The 16,922-nt window shown below is 40.6% G+C and overlaps 1 protein-coding gene across 5 annotated transcripts in view; it reads right to left on the bottom strand.

Moving 5' to 3' along the window:
- Positions 1–13,898: 13,898 nt before the first annotated feature.
- The window catches only part of LOC147464547 (serine/threonine protein phosphatase 2A 55 kDa regulatory subunit B beta isoform-like), a 185,070-nt gene continuing 182,046 nt past the window's right edge, over positions 13,899–16,922 (bottom strand). For all 5 annotated transcript variants that reach the window (XM_086515490.1, XM_086515485.1, XM_086515494.1 and 2 more), the window contains 3 exons: positions 15,074–15,151; positions 14,797–14,870; positions 13,899–14,722 (listed from right to left, as the gene is read on the bottom strand). In XM_086515490.1, the coding sequence (XP_086371616.1) occupies positions 14,598–14,722; positions 14,797–14,870; positions 15,074–15,151 (277 nt within the window). In that variant the 3' untranslated portion in view covers positions 13,899–14,597. The remainder of the gene's footprint in view (positions 14,723–14,796; positions 14,871–15,073; positions 15,152–16,922) is intronic.

Here is a 16,922-nt window from a genome sequence, read left to right as displayed (position 1 = left end):
GTTTGAGGATGCCTGTACCAACTTTTTCACGAAGATGGGTGGTGTTTGTAACTCTCATTTAATAAGCGCATTTACTTGGTAGATTATTTCAACATCTTTGAAATAGCTAAGACAAGGCATTACATTACATATCACCAATAGAGGAGAAATTAGTCAAGAGTAGGGAAAGGAATGAGAGAGAGAGAGAGAGAGAGATTATAACCCTAGGTTGCATGGCAAAATAAGAGAGTCATTAGTGCTCTTCATGAGGGGGATGCCCCATCCATTGAGACCCGCCTCCTACTCGGCATGGCTCCCACTCTCAATAGTTAGTACCCGGCCTTTGCTTTCTCCCGTAAAATATCTCCCCTCTTTCCCAACCCTCTCCCTCTTGGTGCATAATAACTCCTTTGGTAGTTCTCAGCTTGATTTGAGACCCAAATCTCGTTCAAAATCTTGTTCCCAACCTTGGCTTTCAAGAAGAACTCCTCAATGCCACAAAATGACGGTTTAACGCTTACTTGCCAAGAGAGGGTCGTGATCGTTTTGGGGGCGACGCCTCATATCACTAGGGTGGTACCAAGCATGGGCCATAATATACTTATATTTTTTATTTTTTTTATTTTTTTTGGCTCAACTAGCCCAATGCCTAGCTAATTGAGGGTTTTTTATTTCAGTAAGGAAATATGGGAAAAGTCCCCTAACTCACACGCACCTATATACAGTGAAATGGTAGGGATAGCCATAGTGTTTGGGTGAATTTGGTAGGGTGGAGTAACTTACTATGGTAATTATGGAGAGCCGAAAAACGGCTATCAACGCCAACAGGATATATGCGATGTCTCAAAACAGCATTCACCGGTGACAATCAACTGTAAGGACTGAAATCGAACGACTGGCATAAGTTCTTGCAATTCATTCTTCCAATTGCGATCAAGGGGTGTTTAACGGAGGAAGTGCGTACCTACATATACAAGATTTCAGAGCTAGTGCGGTGGATCTCTTCCAAGGAGATACAAGAGGAATCTATTGCAGTCGCAAGGGCTAACACCATTGAGGCAGTTCGCATGATTGAGAAGTATTTACCCACGAGCTGCCTAACTATCTAAATGCACTTGCTCGTCCATGTAGTAGATGAGGTTGCAGTGGCAGGTACAGAACATAGTCGTTGGATGTTCTTTTTAGAGCGGTTCGTGAAAAAACTTAAGGGTTTTGTTCGCCAAAAAGCGCGTCCAGAGGGGAGCATTGCAGAAGGATGGCTGGTGCAAGAGTCTCTTGTCTTGACGACCAAATTTCTATCTGTTTCTGACCCAGAAATGCCTCGATTGTGGAGCGATGAGGAGGATGCAAGACTGGTGGGAGAGGAGCCGCAGGGGCAAGGGGTGCCGAAGAAAATGACCGACGCCATGTGAGAAAAGATCATGAAGTTCTGTATACTAAATTCAGAGCCGATGCAAAAATCACTTAAAAGGTACGAAGAAGAGAAAGAGAAACGCAATAGGGAGCGACATGATTTCAGGCGAAGCCGAACGACTAGAGGCTTACCCTTGCTAGACTATCTCGCTCCTCTACCTGAATTCCCTACAATGGAATGGTTGGACAAGACAGTGAGAGCAGGATGACAGATCGAAGAACCCATATCTCTAGAAGAGGAAGAGCTAGCTATTGGATGTGACTAGAGGTATCATACATACATGGCACTGTGGTCGCATGGAAAGCATTTCAGAACACAACAAATTGACAGCAGAAGAAACACGTTTGACAGTGGGGTAATGGTTAGTTTCATGCAAAAGAGCAAGGCCAGTGCAAGAGACACGAATGAGAGCACTAGCAACCTGGATTACTGTGGTCTCGTGTCAGATATCCTGAAAGTCAGCTTCAAGCGGTTTGAGATGTTTTTGTTGGATGTGAAGTGGTTCAAGGTGATTACTTATGGTCGCAATGCAATGGTATGCAGAGATGGCAACAAGTTTGTGCAAATAGATTCTACAAAGGTTTGGACAGATGCGAGCGACACATTTGCTCTCCCCGAACATTGCGAGCAAGTGGTCTTTGTACCGCACTCTCGAGAGAGACAATGGTGGTTTGTGGTTCAGGTTGCTCCAAGAAATAAACAAGTATTTGAAGGGCAAGAGCTCTTGGATAGAAAGTCGGTCAGACGACGCAGATACTACTGTGACATTAGATGAGATGGATGAAGTTATGGCAGAGGAAGCTGACAGATATACGAGGGATGACGCAGACGAGGCAGATATGACACTTGTAAATGAAGATGCAATGGATGAAGACAATCTTCCAGAACGAGTTGGGACAGAGTTATGTCTGCAATTAGAGATAGAAGATGATACGGTGCAAGATCTTATCGATGTTGCCTCACTCATCGAGGCCTAGGCCTGTAAGTGTTTGTGTGAAGACGTTGATTTAAATTAGGCTTAAAGTTAATTTAAACAAAGGTGTTCTAACGCTTTCTTTTACTTTCTTTGTGCAAGACTTTAGTATGGCAGACGAGTTTCCAAATCCCGCTTCTATGAGTGCAGATGCATTTATGGGCTTTGTCACACGGATGACGCCCAGTCAGATGGTAGAGGCGTCTCAGTACTGGGTAGCTAGAGGTATGGGTACTACGCCTCCGGGCTTCACACCCGAGGGTCCGATGCCTATGGGGGGGGACACCTATGGGGGGGGACGCCTATGGGGGAGGGGACGCCTACAGGTACGATGCGTGCGAGGTCTCCCATCATGGCCTCTTCAACACCTAGGGGTGCGACAGAGGCGGGTACGTCCTCATCTCCATAGCACAAGCACACTCACCGATCTCGATCGATCGTCAGGTAGAGGTGGTGGTTGCTGTGGAGGAGGGTCTATAGATGCTTCGACCCCTCCTCGCTCACGATCCCCGTCCTACCCAGGCGCACCTCTCAACACACCTCTTAGCACACCTCGGACACCTTGGGGGGCACACAATCCTAGTGTCTCCAAGCTCTATTCTGTACGGGCACATGGTTGTATGATATGTTAGACCTTGCAACTTAGAAAGTATTTTTTGCAAAGAAATCGCTCAGGCTTTGAAGAGATCGGTTGCAAGCTCAACTTCAAGATTACAAGAAACAAGTGCTATGGAGCTTGAAGTTCAACATTGAGTTCATGTGTATGTTATTGTGTGATCGGAAGGATCGCCAGAATCGTAGCAAGAGTTGAGGCCGTGACTTGAGATGTTAGAAAATATGATTTAGCTAAGTAGATAATTGAGTAAACTACTTAATGGAGAGAGATAATTTTCACACACAAGAGATTATAGACTAGAGAGAGAGAGAGAGAGAGAGAGAGAGAGAGTACACACGATATACGTGGTTCACCCAATGTGGGATACATCCACGAAAATCAGCCACTTAATGGCTTTAGTACTTCAAACAAGAAGTAGGTTACAAAGAGATTATACCCTTAATAGAGCTCCCACCTTGCTTCACTCTCACCACCTCACACCCACCTTGTTGCATCAACTTCACCCTGTGTAATGTGTGTAGAAATGGCCTCCTTTTATAGGCCAAAAGGGCTGCCCTCTCCATGTGTAGCCGCCTTTGTATAAATAAGTCCAAATCGGACCCTCCAATCCGCCCATGTGTGGCCGCCCTTGAGAAGACAAGTCCTCCTTTGAAATCGGCCACCAGCCATTGACTTCCAACCACTAGCCGCCGGCCAACCGACTGGTCGTTTTTCGACCACTTTTCGGTCGCCATCCGACCATAATATTCCGGCGAAAAGGAATACTCCAGCTCGAGACTGGCCATGAAAATTTTGGTTTCCGACAAGTGATTAAGGTTTCCAGCGATGTGATTTTTCTTCACGCACGATGGCTTCTCCTCATAATGGGGGCCTTACAAATGTGCATTTTTACCACAGAAAATTACAAGGGGTAAATCAGGCTCCATACTTAACATGAGAAATATAAAATGCTATCATTGTGGTAAGAAAGGCCATTTAAAGAAAGATTGTTGTGTTTTACAACGTGAAAAGGACAAAACTATTGTGAAGTCTGATGCTCCAAAGAGCAGTGTAAAGACAGAGGAGATCAATGTGGTTGAATCTCCACCTCCACAAGTTGTTCCTGACATGCAACAATTGTCATATGTGCTTGTTTTCACTTTCAATTTGAGTCCAGATGCGTTATTGGCTCTTGATGAATGTTATGCACAAATTGGGATCATTGATTCAGGTGCTAGTTTCCATGTTACTCCCCATAGGGAATGGTTCTCCACATATAATGCTATGCATAGTTCAGTCAAGCTCAGCTTGATATATGCGGTATGGAAGATGTCAAGTTATGCATGAAGGATAGCACTAAATTTATGCTTCGTGGAGTCAGACATGTTCCTAAATTGACTAAGAGTTTGGCGTCAATTGGTCAACTTGATGCTCTAGGCTATACTATTGTTTTTGGAAATGGTTCTTGGTTGTGTAAGGCAAATTTGGTTTTCATAAAAGGTTAAAAATCTTGTTCATTGTACTCTTTATATGTCACTTCAGCCAAAGAGAGTTCTATCTATGTAGCTGAGCAGCCTTCTATTGAGTTGTGGAATAGCTGGCTAGGCCATATGAGCTAGGAAGGAATGAAAATACTTCAACGTTTGGGCTATTTATCTATGTTAAACTTTTTTGATTTCAATTTATATGAGCATTGTATCTATGGCAAGCAAACTAGGCAAACTTCCTCGCCATTACATCGAGAGTTAGAAAACCCTCTAGATTTGGTTCATAGGGGTTTATGTGGGCCTATGCCATACAAATCTCTAGGGGGGGGGCACTGTATTTCATGACATTCATAGATGACTCTACTCGAAAGGTGCGGGTCTACCTCTTGAAGGGGAAAGACAAGTGTTTGCTACATTTTAGAAATCCTTAGCCATGGTTGAGAACCAATCTGGTAGAATGCTAAAAGCTTTTCAAATTGACAATGGTGGAGAGTATGTCTCCACAAAGTTCAAGAATTTATGTAGCAAACGATGGATTTGGAGACAATTTACACACTTGCTCAGAATGGTATTGTTGAACATATGAATCGCATAGATTATGTGTGTTAGGGTGTGAAGCGTTCTCACACATTCCCAAAGAACTTCGCAAGAAACTCGATCCCAAGTCACATAAGTACATCTTCATTGGTTATGGTACACATGGAGAGATGAGATATCGTCTCTGGCACCCAGAATCTAGAAAGTTTATTTGCAGCTCACAAGTGATATTCAATGAGTCTAAAATGCATGGACAATCTGTTGAATATTGAAAAGTCGGATTGAGGATGTAGGCTCCACAAATTTGGGAAAACCAACTCAGTCTACTTGTGATGTTCCTACCACTAGTAGTGCTCCAGAGAGAGTGGAATCCAATAGCCAGGCAGTGATCATATTTACGCGTATATCTCGTGCCCCTTAGAGGTTTGAGCCAAGATTGGACTATGTGTTATAGTCACTGAATGCGATGAGCGCACTTGTTACAAAGAATCTATTCAAATGGAAGATAGCGTAAAGTGGGAGCAAGCTAATGCAATCTGAGTATAACTTAATTTTAGCTAATGAGACTTTGGAATTGACAGAGTTACTAGAGGGTAAACAAGCATTGCCTTGAAAATGGGTGTACAAGAAGAAGTACATGGCAGAAGATCTTGAGCCTAAGTATAAGGTTAGATTGGTTGCTAAAGGCTTCAAGTAGAAATAGATTTCGATAAGATTGTTTCTCCAGTAGTCAAGATGAGTACACTATGTCTTGTGCTTGGTTTAGTAGCCATTGCAGACATGGAATTGGTCCAATGGATGTGAAGACGGCTTTTATTTATGGGGATCTTAAAGAAGATGTCTACATGAAGCAGCCAGAAGGTTTTGCGATCAAGCCTGAGAAGCCAACGAGGGTAGAACTAGTGTGTAGACACAAGAAAGCTTTATATGGACTAAAGCAAAGTTCAAGGCAGTGGTACATCAATTTGATAATTACATTCAATCCCAACGTTATGTACAGAGCCAAGAGGATCACTGCTTATACACAAGGATGAACGATGGTTCCCTCATCATTCTCATCTTATACGTGGATGACATGCTTATAGCCGAGAAGTCTAAAGATGAGATTGTGCTTCTCAAGGATGCCTTAAGCAAGCAATTTTCCATGAAGGATTTGGGTGATGCACATCATTTTCTTAAAATCCTAGCAATGAAACTATCTTGAGATACATCAAGGGTTCAGCCAGCAACTGCTTATGCTTTGGGAACAATGATGCATCCATAGTTGGATACACTAATTCGGATTATGCAGGTTGGGTGGAGACTAGGAGATCCAGATCTGGCTATGTTTTCTTGTTTGCTAGAGCGCCAGTCTCTTGGAGATCATGTCTCCAAAATTGCACTTTGTCTTTCACCATTGAGGTTGAGTATGTTGCAGTTTCCAGTGCTAGCAAGGAAACTGTATGATTATCTCGTCTAGTGTGAGACCTTGGTATACATCAAACTCCAGCGCTACATTGTGATAGCTAGAGTGCGATTGTGTTAGCAAAGAACCCCGTGTTTCATTCCAAGTCGAAACACATCGAGGTCAGGTATCAGGTGATAGGGAAATTTTGGCTAGCAAACACATTGAGTTAACCAAAGTTCACACGAATGACAACCTTGCAGATGCTCTTACGAAGAGCTTAGCCACACAAGTGGTTTGCACATTACACTGAGATGATGGGCGTAGGGTGAAGCCTCATAATGCTTCACAATTGTACAAGTTTGTACTAACATAGGCCACTTGGCCCACTATGGCCTTCAAGTGGGAGATTGTAAGGGTGCATGCTATATTGGTCGGGTGCCAGGCGTCGCCATCTTTCTTTAACCTTATTCTTTAATACATAAAAAAATAAGGAGCAATGGATAGTTATCCACACTAGCTCCACCCACACTGTTGCGCTCACACTCCTACACATGCACTCGCAATGCATCCACTTGCCTCACAGTGGCAAGTTGTCTAATAGAGTGATTTTTGCTATCGTATCAAATGTATCAAGGAAAGGAAAAGGAAAATATAATAATGCCCCAAGAATGCAAATATTGGGGATAGGCGATGAAAAAGATTTGTGGCTTAAAGCAAATCCTTGATAAGGATTTTGGAATACCATTTCTGAAGACCCTACGTGCAAGAAGGATGCAAGAAAAATTTACTCAATATTGATTTTTTACGTCAATCTAGGGGAGAGAAATCATGTGCAATGATTGACGTAAACAGTTATGTGGCTCGCCATCGTCTATATGTGGCAAAGATTATGTAGGATGTAAAGCCCACTTATTTTGAGGGTGTTGTTGAAGTGCACATTGGGAGCAAGCTTTGTATGAGTAGATGGTTCCACATGAACCTTGGGATTTAGTGCCATTCTTGCTAGGCATACATATGATTGACTACAAGTGGGTTTACAAGGTCAAGCATAATGCAAACACCACAATGAGCAAGTACAAGGAAATAGTGATAGCAAAAGGCCATGCACACTTATGGCACTGAGTGTGAGAAAATTTTGAGCCTCATGGCTAAGTAAACTACCATTCATGCTAATATTGCAATGATCATGTCAAGAGATATGATTTTGCATCAGATAAAATTAATAGATGTATTCTTGTAAAAATAGGTGTATATGTTGCAACCACTATTATACTAGGATTTGGGTCCCCTTTTATAAGTACATAAACTAAAAAAACATTATGGACAGAAGCATGCACCTAGAACTTGGCATGACAGGATCGTACAAGTTTGATTACTATTGGTTTTTGTATGGTTGATTAGGATCACTCATTGTATCTCGACGAGCATGATAAAGGTAGTGTACTTGTGTGCATCTATGTGGATGACTTGATGGTTGGAGGCAATCATGCGGCTGAAGGTAGATATGTAAAGAGTCTCTTGTAACGAGAGTTTCATGTGAAACATTTGGGTGAGTCGTAACACTTCTTTAACATTCAAATTATACACAAATAAGGGAAATGGTTGTCACAAAGGAATATGCGTTCCATATATTTAAAAAAAGCATATAGTAAGGCTAATTCTAAGCCTATTGATATGCCCTCAAATTAAAAAATTCAAGATGATAGATGATGCAGGTGAAGCACTCAAATATGCCGTCATATATTGGAAGATTTTGGGTAGTTTGATGTACTTGATAATCTCACAATGGGACCCAAGTTACGTAGTTGGATTGGAGATTTATGTACCATCCTAGGAAACAACATTTGGATCAGTGAGGTACACATTGTCTTATGCAAGTGATACCTTGGATTATGAACTCTTTTACAAGGTTAACACAAAGTTATAGCTACTTGGGTACACAAATGTAGGTTGGGTTGGTAGTCGATGTGCCTAGTGATCTACCAATAGGTTTATGCTTTTTCAAGGTGGTTAGCAACAAGAAGCGGCCCTTGATTGGTTCTCGAGTATAGAGGCTAAGTACAGGGGTGTTGCAGTGGAAACAAGTGAGTTAGTATGGCTACAAATACCACTTAGAGAGTTGACAAAGGTCTAATGTCATTTACCATGACAACCTAAGCAGCATATGTTTGGCACAAACCCTAATGTTTCACACGAGGATAAATCACTTTGAGTGATGCTTGGAGTATGAGAGATGCTATCAAGATTGAGAGGGAGTATTGAGATATGAAGCTCAATAGAAAGTCAACTTGGAGTATGAGAGATGCTGTCGAGATTGAGATGGAGTATTGAGATATGAAGCTCAATAGAAAGTCTGCTTGAATGATTTCTTGCATACATTCGTTACTAGCACGAGGGAGTATTGAGATATAAATCTCAATAGAAAGTCATCTTGGATGATTTCTCACATACAATTACTGAACAAGGTAGTGGACATGAGAATCATCGCTAGTGGTCCTACATCTGGACTTCATCCACATGTTCTACCTACCAAGAGTGGTCACCCTTATCCTGCCAGCTCATTCATTAGTGGTTTTATATTGACCGTTTGCAAATTGTCACTTTATACCTCTTGTATTTTGACTTTTGCTTTTTAGACCATCTTATCATTTTGCTTAATGAAAAAGTAGTACTAGCTGTCAAGCTATACCTCCATTGTGTACTCTCTTGGTTATGTGCATGTGTACTTGCTAGAGGTCAATCTTTGTCCTTCTCTATCTCTTTACGCGTGTGCTTAGTGGAACTAAATTTTGTACTTAAAAACTCTAGTTAATAGAGTCTCTCTCTCTCTCTCTCTCTCTCTCTCTCTCTCTCTCTCTCTCTCTCTCTCTCTCTCTCTCACACACACACACACACACACACACACACACACACACACACACACACACACACACACACACACACACACACACACAAAGTAAACACCTCAACGCTCCAATTGATTGGTCAAATGAAGTATGATTTTAATAAAAGAAAATGCATGAAAATTGATACAAATTTGAAGGTGAAATCAAGTTAAAATGATCCGAGATAGTCACATTCAATCCACTCTCCCATTTGATCGTTGAGAGCAGAATGGTTAGAGTCTAGGGCATTATTGGAGAGTCTTGGTGAGAACCTATATGCATTAGTGCAGCCCTAATCGCTACTAGTCTACAATCAATCAACTAGGGAGGGTTGGCCCTTATTAGACGTCCAAGGAACTTACCTACACTTGATCAATCTATTAAAGAATTAAAGAGCAATATTACTAATCACATATGTCTTATTGGATGAGGAGGTAGCCATACGCCATGCATGGAGGAGATATACACAAGATATACTATAAGGTAAGAGAGATACGTGTTGGAGGATATTTCTATTGTAAGGTGAGAGAGCTAACTAATAAACCATTTTATTTTTTAAGCGATAACAAAGTAGATGTAACATGCATTCTTCAAAGGTGTGTATATGAAAGTCCTTATAGTGGAGAAGCCAAACATTTAGGGCTCACATTAGGTGACAATGGATGGGATGCATGTTTACACACATTGTTGTAGACCTGTGCGCACACACGTGCACACAAGAAATATGCATAAACTTAAGGAAAAACAAATTTCTTCCAATTTTGACTTCCAATCGTAGAATTACACATCCATCTAAGTTCTATATAGAGTTACTTTTATATTTAGTTTAATATTTTAAACATTGTTGTTGTTCATGATTAATCTTTTACAAATTGATGTTGTTTACAGTTACTCTTTTTCAAATTACTAGTAAATATGAGACTCATAAAGAGTTCTTTTATATTTACTCTAATGTTTGATATATTTTTGTTGTTTAAGATTAACCTTTATCAAATTAAGTTAATCTAGTTTATGTTCTAAGTTAATTAGTTTCAATAGGTATACTTTTTTAGGTTTTATGTAAATGAAGTATAGAATTTGATTTATAAATTGTCAATAGTCTCTGAAATTCGCCATTATGACAAGATTTCTACCCTTTGGCATATCTTGATTTCATACGGTTTCTTTTTCACCAAAACATTCGACCTTGATTTTGAAGATCCTTGATCATGTGTATTCACCCTTATCCTATCGTACATAAATTCAATTGTGCTCAAAATGTTCCCATGACACTCCCAATTGTGCTCAATATGTTTCAAAGTCTTTATCACATTAGCCCAAAGTAACATCTTCTCAAGTTAAACATCAAAATTGTCAGGCTAACCAAAGTCATCAAATTTGGTGGGGTGTGTGTGTGTGCATGCGTGGAAGTTTAAGATAATAAAAACAAAAGATCACCATGTTCAAAAGACAAGACTCTAGATATCTTGAGATAAATTTGCACAAATTTTTATATCTATGAATCAAAGGAGGATTCATTCCAATGATTCGATACATTAAGATGTACAAAGGACTACGGATAAAATAGGTCTGTATCATCAGAGGCGAACTTCAACTATCCTAAATCTTTTTAACTAAAAGTAGAATTATCATCTGCATCCATGTAAAGAATTTTTGTAAGCCTTGGATATGAATGAGAGGTTTCAATAAACCTTTCATTTGTTATCCTTGTCCTACTTAAAAATTACTAGACTACTAGTGTCCTATATGTGCAAAGGTATTCAAAGTCGGAAGTGAATGAAATGGTTCTTATTCTTTCTTTGATGATACTTGATTTTACAATATATTCATACGATTATATAGGTATCAACTACTTTTTGTTGACCTATTTTTCAATTGCCTTATACTAATGCATCTGATCATTATAGTATCAATGTTTACTCAAAAGAGACATTTTAGTTTTGTCCAGAGCATTGAAAGAGCTGAAAGGATATCAATAATCAAAACTGAAAACTATAAAAAATGATGCTTATTAAAAATAAGAAGCTTGTAACTCATCATTAGTATCTTTTTGCCACTGTAAACCATTTGCCAAAGTAGAGTTCACCATCATATCATGTAAGGATATCATGGGTAGTGTATTATGCCAATCAATTGCCTATCTTCAGGGCTTTCAAAAAATGTATAGTTCAATAATTCAACTCATCGTGGTTTAACCACAATAGTCCATAAGATCAACCCAAACTCTTCACGTTAAGTAATTTAAAGTTAATCCAAGCTAGTAGGAAAACATTGAAAGATGATATAAGGTAGACACTATAAAAGTCACAATAATATGAAACCACAATTTGGAAGAGAGCCATATATTGCTCAAGTAAAAGAATAAGTAAAGCGTCAATAGCTTAAGAAAGCATTTAACAAAATATTCCTACTTTATATAGTAAAGAGAAAATAGAAAAGTGAAGAGAAGATAGAAAACAAAAATCAGTTCAAAGCAAAGCTCAAGTTTCAACTTTCAAAATCTAGCAAAAGAGATGGAAATAGAAGAATCACCCAAGAAGCATAGCTCAGTTGGTGAGATCTTTGTGATGTAACCTCAAGGTTGAGGGTTTGAGCCTCATGGGTTGCGTTCTCTCCCACTGTCACCCCTCGAGGGTGTATTGTACAGCAATTGTGAATACATGATATGTGTAAAGTCTCTCCGTACTAACTTCACTGCACTCAATGGTTTTTTTTTTTTAAAGGATCAGAAGAATACCACCCACTTCACTCCTATTCAGGTCAGTATAGCTCTATCATCAAGTAAGATCCCAAGTAGATAGTTTTGCATAATAAAGCTCTTTTATACCAAATGAAGAGAAGTTCATTAAAAAAATTTCACAGACATCACAGACATTCAACATGAAAAGTTAATAGAAGACAACTTATCAATGTCATATTCAAAGCATCAAGAGCTATTGCTTCCTACTCCCTGCGTCTAAATGCTAAGAGCCTTATATGTTCAATATGGTTCATCAACATAGTCACCACTTGTTGCTCTGTAAATTTCAAGTCAGGCATCAGACATAGGATCAAAAGTCAAGTTTTAAAATGAAAATAGTCCCACGATCAGAAAGTTAGCTAGGGAAATTAGTTTAAGGTCCAATGCTCAGAAAGTATCTAGGCAGCACGTTCGAAAAAAAGGCCTGTAGCTTCCATAATGAAATTCATGTGAAATATCACCAACAAGCTTATCACAATGGTTGCCATAAAAAAACTAAGTCTATGGTGGCAAACCTATTTCTAATCACAACAAGGTTCATTTAGAAAGAAGTCAGATTTCAGCCGCCTCTAGAGCAGACGTAGTCAATCTATGCAAGATGTAGCAAAGAAATCCAAGCAATGTGGCGAGATATCATTCAAGTGATGAAATAATCATCAACTACATAAAAAAACCCATAAGTCTAGTATGAACTTTAGTCTTTCTCCTATAAGTGCATCATTATCTCTGCAAACCCATGCTCAATCAAGTAAAACTCATTGCACCATTATTGAAAGGTAAAAACCAATGCCCTCCATACAATTCCACGAAAGCGCTTCAAAGAAAGATTTTACCGGGAATTGTTTTTCTTTTATGGATACCAGAGATACTTCACCATTACAAGCTTTGAACCAACCTTTAAGCCAGTAGTAATGGGAAGAAATACCAGTAAAATGTATCAATTCAGTGCTCACTGTTTGCCGACCATTTCTCAGAGTAAGAATTGATTATTAAGCACCAACTCATTATTATTAAGTATGCAAGGCCATAGGCCTCCTCATTGCAAATCTTTTGCATGCCAGCCGCATGTAGATAACAAATCCAATAGGTTGTGCAGGTGAAAAAGGGAAAAATCGGGATGTGTATCGTGCATAGAAATCCAAGCAAACTAAGAGCGTAAATCTTTGATTAGTTCCAAACATCAACATGCCATACATCCCCATACGAATAAAATGGACGGAGGATTCAATGTGCAGAGGTGACTCCATTCAAGGACAAGCGCCCAACAGACTTTGCAACAGAAGGAAATGATGCAGTACTTCATGCACAGTGTTTGTGTGAGGAAAAATTGAAGGTTAATTCTATTGCAGGCCATCAGAAACTCAGAGGACTACAACGCCCGGAAGTGGACAGTTAATACCCAAGCCCATCTTAAAAGTAAAGATAGGTGATATGACAGCAAGATTTTTTAGGTGATGTTCGCATGGGAAGAGAGGAAGCAAGTTTCTTTAGTACTTAATCAACAATAGGGATAGTTTCCACAAACCAAATGAGGCCATAATTGAAGGACCAACGTGGCCTTGTAGAAGCAACCTCAATATCAATGTAAAGGGTGATTTTCAAGTATTTGACAAAGTAAGACCCACAGGTTCTGTATTACATTCTCTACGGAATCCTGGGGATCCCCATATTTAATCCAATGTTCAGGTTAGTGAGGATACTTTTAGTCCTGCACACATCCGAAGAGTCGAGGGAAGCCAGTCTGGCAAGTACACTTATTACAAAGCTAAAAGAAAAACATGATTTGCTAAAAAGGTTATATAAATAAAGCAAAATATTGTTATCCTTAAGAGGACTCATTATGTAGTCTAAATCAAAGCCTATATCGTTTCGCTAGCTCATTCAGGTAGAGGAAGCTGGAATTTGACAAAGTTAGCCTTAGATTTTATGAATAGCTAAATTCTAGTTAGGCCCAAGGTTGTGGAGCAAAGAACTCTTCTCAATGATGTGTACAAGAAATGCATGCCATAGTATGTGTGCGCGCACGCAACACGCGCATACGGATGAAACACCGATTTATCATGCACCACGCGTCAAAAACAACTGCTTCTGAGCTCGTTCCGACTGTCCAGACAAATGGGATTATAGGACACCTGAGGGTAATACCTCCGAGGTCAAAAACCCATTATTTTTGCACTTTGTCAATATGACCAATAATCGACCCGTCTATAAGCAAACTTATGCATGTGTCAATGGGTGCATAACCAATACATAGCACAATGATGAAGTATCTATCTGTTCACAAACTCTCCTTTGCCAAAATTTACAACAGTAAACTAGGCTCCCTTCCATGCTATTAAAGAATCAACATATGGGCACCTTCACCTATGGTTGGCCTTCCTCCAACCTCGAAGGTAAAGATTGACTGTTCAGAAATGGGCTATTCCCATCCCAAGAAGACGACCGCACGCTGCGGGACTCTTTCTATCGATGAACCGTAAGCAATGCCGGAAAAGACTTTGAAAGATCAACCGCTCTTGCTTCCCCATGGGCTTACATTTGTGCCACCCCATGATGTGGATGAAAATATAAAAGAACCTTTTGCTAATAAAGAAAGTTCCCTAAGCATAGTACATATACAAGCTGTTTGAAGCTGCACAAGCAATCAGATTTGCTGAGGGATGCCAAGCCAGGTGGAGTAACTTCGCCGAGAAAGCATATCCTCCGTTCATATCCATTTCATTCCCTGTGTATAAGGTAGAGGAATGAGTAATCTTATGGGTCTTTTAGAGTTTCAACAAAATGTGGAGCTTCACTCACCTCTTCCACCAGCACGGCGTGCAAAGTTAATCACACTTCTCCCTGCATTAGAGGGCATGGCTTGTACTGGACGCCTGCGAAGTAATCAGCAAACAGAATAAGATGTACCATTTTGTTCCGGGTGCAGCCTTGAGGGGGTCACCCATAATGATTTTCCAAGCACCATTTTTAGACATTTTTACAGTAGAAAGGTATCATTTTAATAAGAGATTCAATAAAGAAAGGATGTGTTTCACTCAAGAATTATCCAGCAGTGGACAACGCAACCACTCAATACCTGTTTGGGGTCCTGCTAGCTTCTAAGGTTGTTGCCTCCTCACTTCCAACGGCAGTACCAAAGACTCTGAAAAGATTACTGAAAGCACCCATAACAGCTCCGTTAAACCTTGTTACTTGGCACACTTGACACACACTCAAATAAGAGCCCAGTTTAACAGACCCCCTAAATGCTTCAAAAACTCTCCCGATTAAACACTCCCATAGTTCTAAAATCAATCTCAATCTCTCTCTCTCTCTCTCTCTCTCTCTCTCTCTCTCTCTCTCTCTCATTTTGTCATTTTGTTACTCTTGACTTTGTATCAGATCCACCACATTGTAACTTTCTGGTCTCATAGGCCACTTTGGCCTTTTGAAGATGTTAATATAACATTTCATTTCTCTCTCTCTCTCTCTCTCTCTCTCTCTCTCTCTCTCTCTCTCTCTCTCTCTCTCTCCATTGGGCTACCCATTGACCCTGGCCTCTCCAATGGCTATAGCCCGCCTCCCTCTCAACATGAAGTTCTCAATTACCAACAAGCGGATATCAACACTTGAAGTGAAGGAGTGGAAGAAAGAGATGGAGGCAACGTTTCTTCAAAAGATGGAGGAATGGAAAAAGGAGAAGAAGAACCTATGCGAAAAGATTTCTCACGTCGAAGAGCAAGCGGCTTCACAAGAAGCCACAATCCGAACTCTCCAAGGTGAACTTCTTGCAGCAACAAGTGGACGGCAGGCGAAATTCAGCCATCCATGATGGAAGAATTGAATACCATGAGCGAAGAAATACGGGTTATCAAGGAAGATGAGGAGAAGAAGTCATGGGCCGGGTCATCTTCGCAACACAAAAGAAAGTAGAAGAGGCCGAAAAATGGTTTGAGGTCACCAAGAAAGGGAAAGGTAAGGAAGCCCCTTGTACACCCACTCTTATTAACATGACCCTCGAAGAGGAACAAAGGAGGAGGATGCGGGCTCTACATGGGTAACCGGCCTCATGGACATAAACAATGTGGAAAAAAGAGCTCACAATCCTCACATCCGTGATGGGGGTCGACAAGCCTTCACACACAAAGGCATGGAGAGTGGGCAAGAAGAGTGGTGGCCCGGGAGAATCTTCAAAAGAGAGAGCTCTCATACTACGCTTCCCCTCCTTGGAAGGGAAGAAGAAATTCCTGAAAAAGAGGCCTACTTTCAAGAAGACAGGTATTTTCCTCGGTGATGATCTCTCTCTCACAGCTTGCGCATATGAGAGAGGTAATGCCAGAGATTACGGCTGCAAGGGAGAAGGGAAAGATGGCCTTTTACAGAGATGGTCGGGTGGTGATTTTAGAGCCGCACTCCACATGACGGTGTGAGACCTATGGGACCACATTGAAGATGGCTACTTGGAATTGTAATGGATCTATGAGGTTGGACGTTGGTGCCTTTGAGGACAGTTTTAGAGAGAGGGACATTGTTTTCTTCTCAGAGACTCATCACGCTCCTGGCAGCTTATGCCACATGTGGTGGGATACAGATGGGAGACAACCCACAGGACAGTCACGAAGTCTGAGCATGGGAGTAGAGGTTCAGGAGGAGTAGCAGTGCTATTTAGGAAGGAGTTACAGCCACTACTACAAATTGTACAGAGAGATGATCATGCTAGATACATGTGGGTGAGGCTAAGAGCTGACACAGGCTGATTTCTATACACTGCCATATGTTACTTCCCCCCAGTACGTTAGTATACGCTGCACCCAGAGGACAGTCGCCTTTCTCTATACTAGATGATGATATATGGGAGTTTTCTAGGGATGACGATATGATCCTCCTAGGGGACTTCAATGCCCGAACGGGCAACTCTCAGACAGTCTTCTACGACACTTTAGATG

The sequence above is a fragment of the Adiantum capillus-veneris genome, chromosome 1 (assembly GCF_014529385.1).
Source record: "Adiantum capillus-veneris isolate H3 chromosome 1, ASM1452938v2, whole genome shotgun sequence".
NCBI classification, from domain to species: domain Eukaryota; kingdom Viridiplantae; phylum Streptophyta; class Polypodiopsida; order Polypodiales; family Pteridaceae; genus Adiantum; species Adiantum capillus-veneris.
The sequence above is the reverse complement of the archived record's forward strand: the minus strand, read 5'-3'. Positions and strand labels throughout refer to the sequence as shown.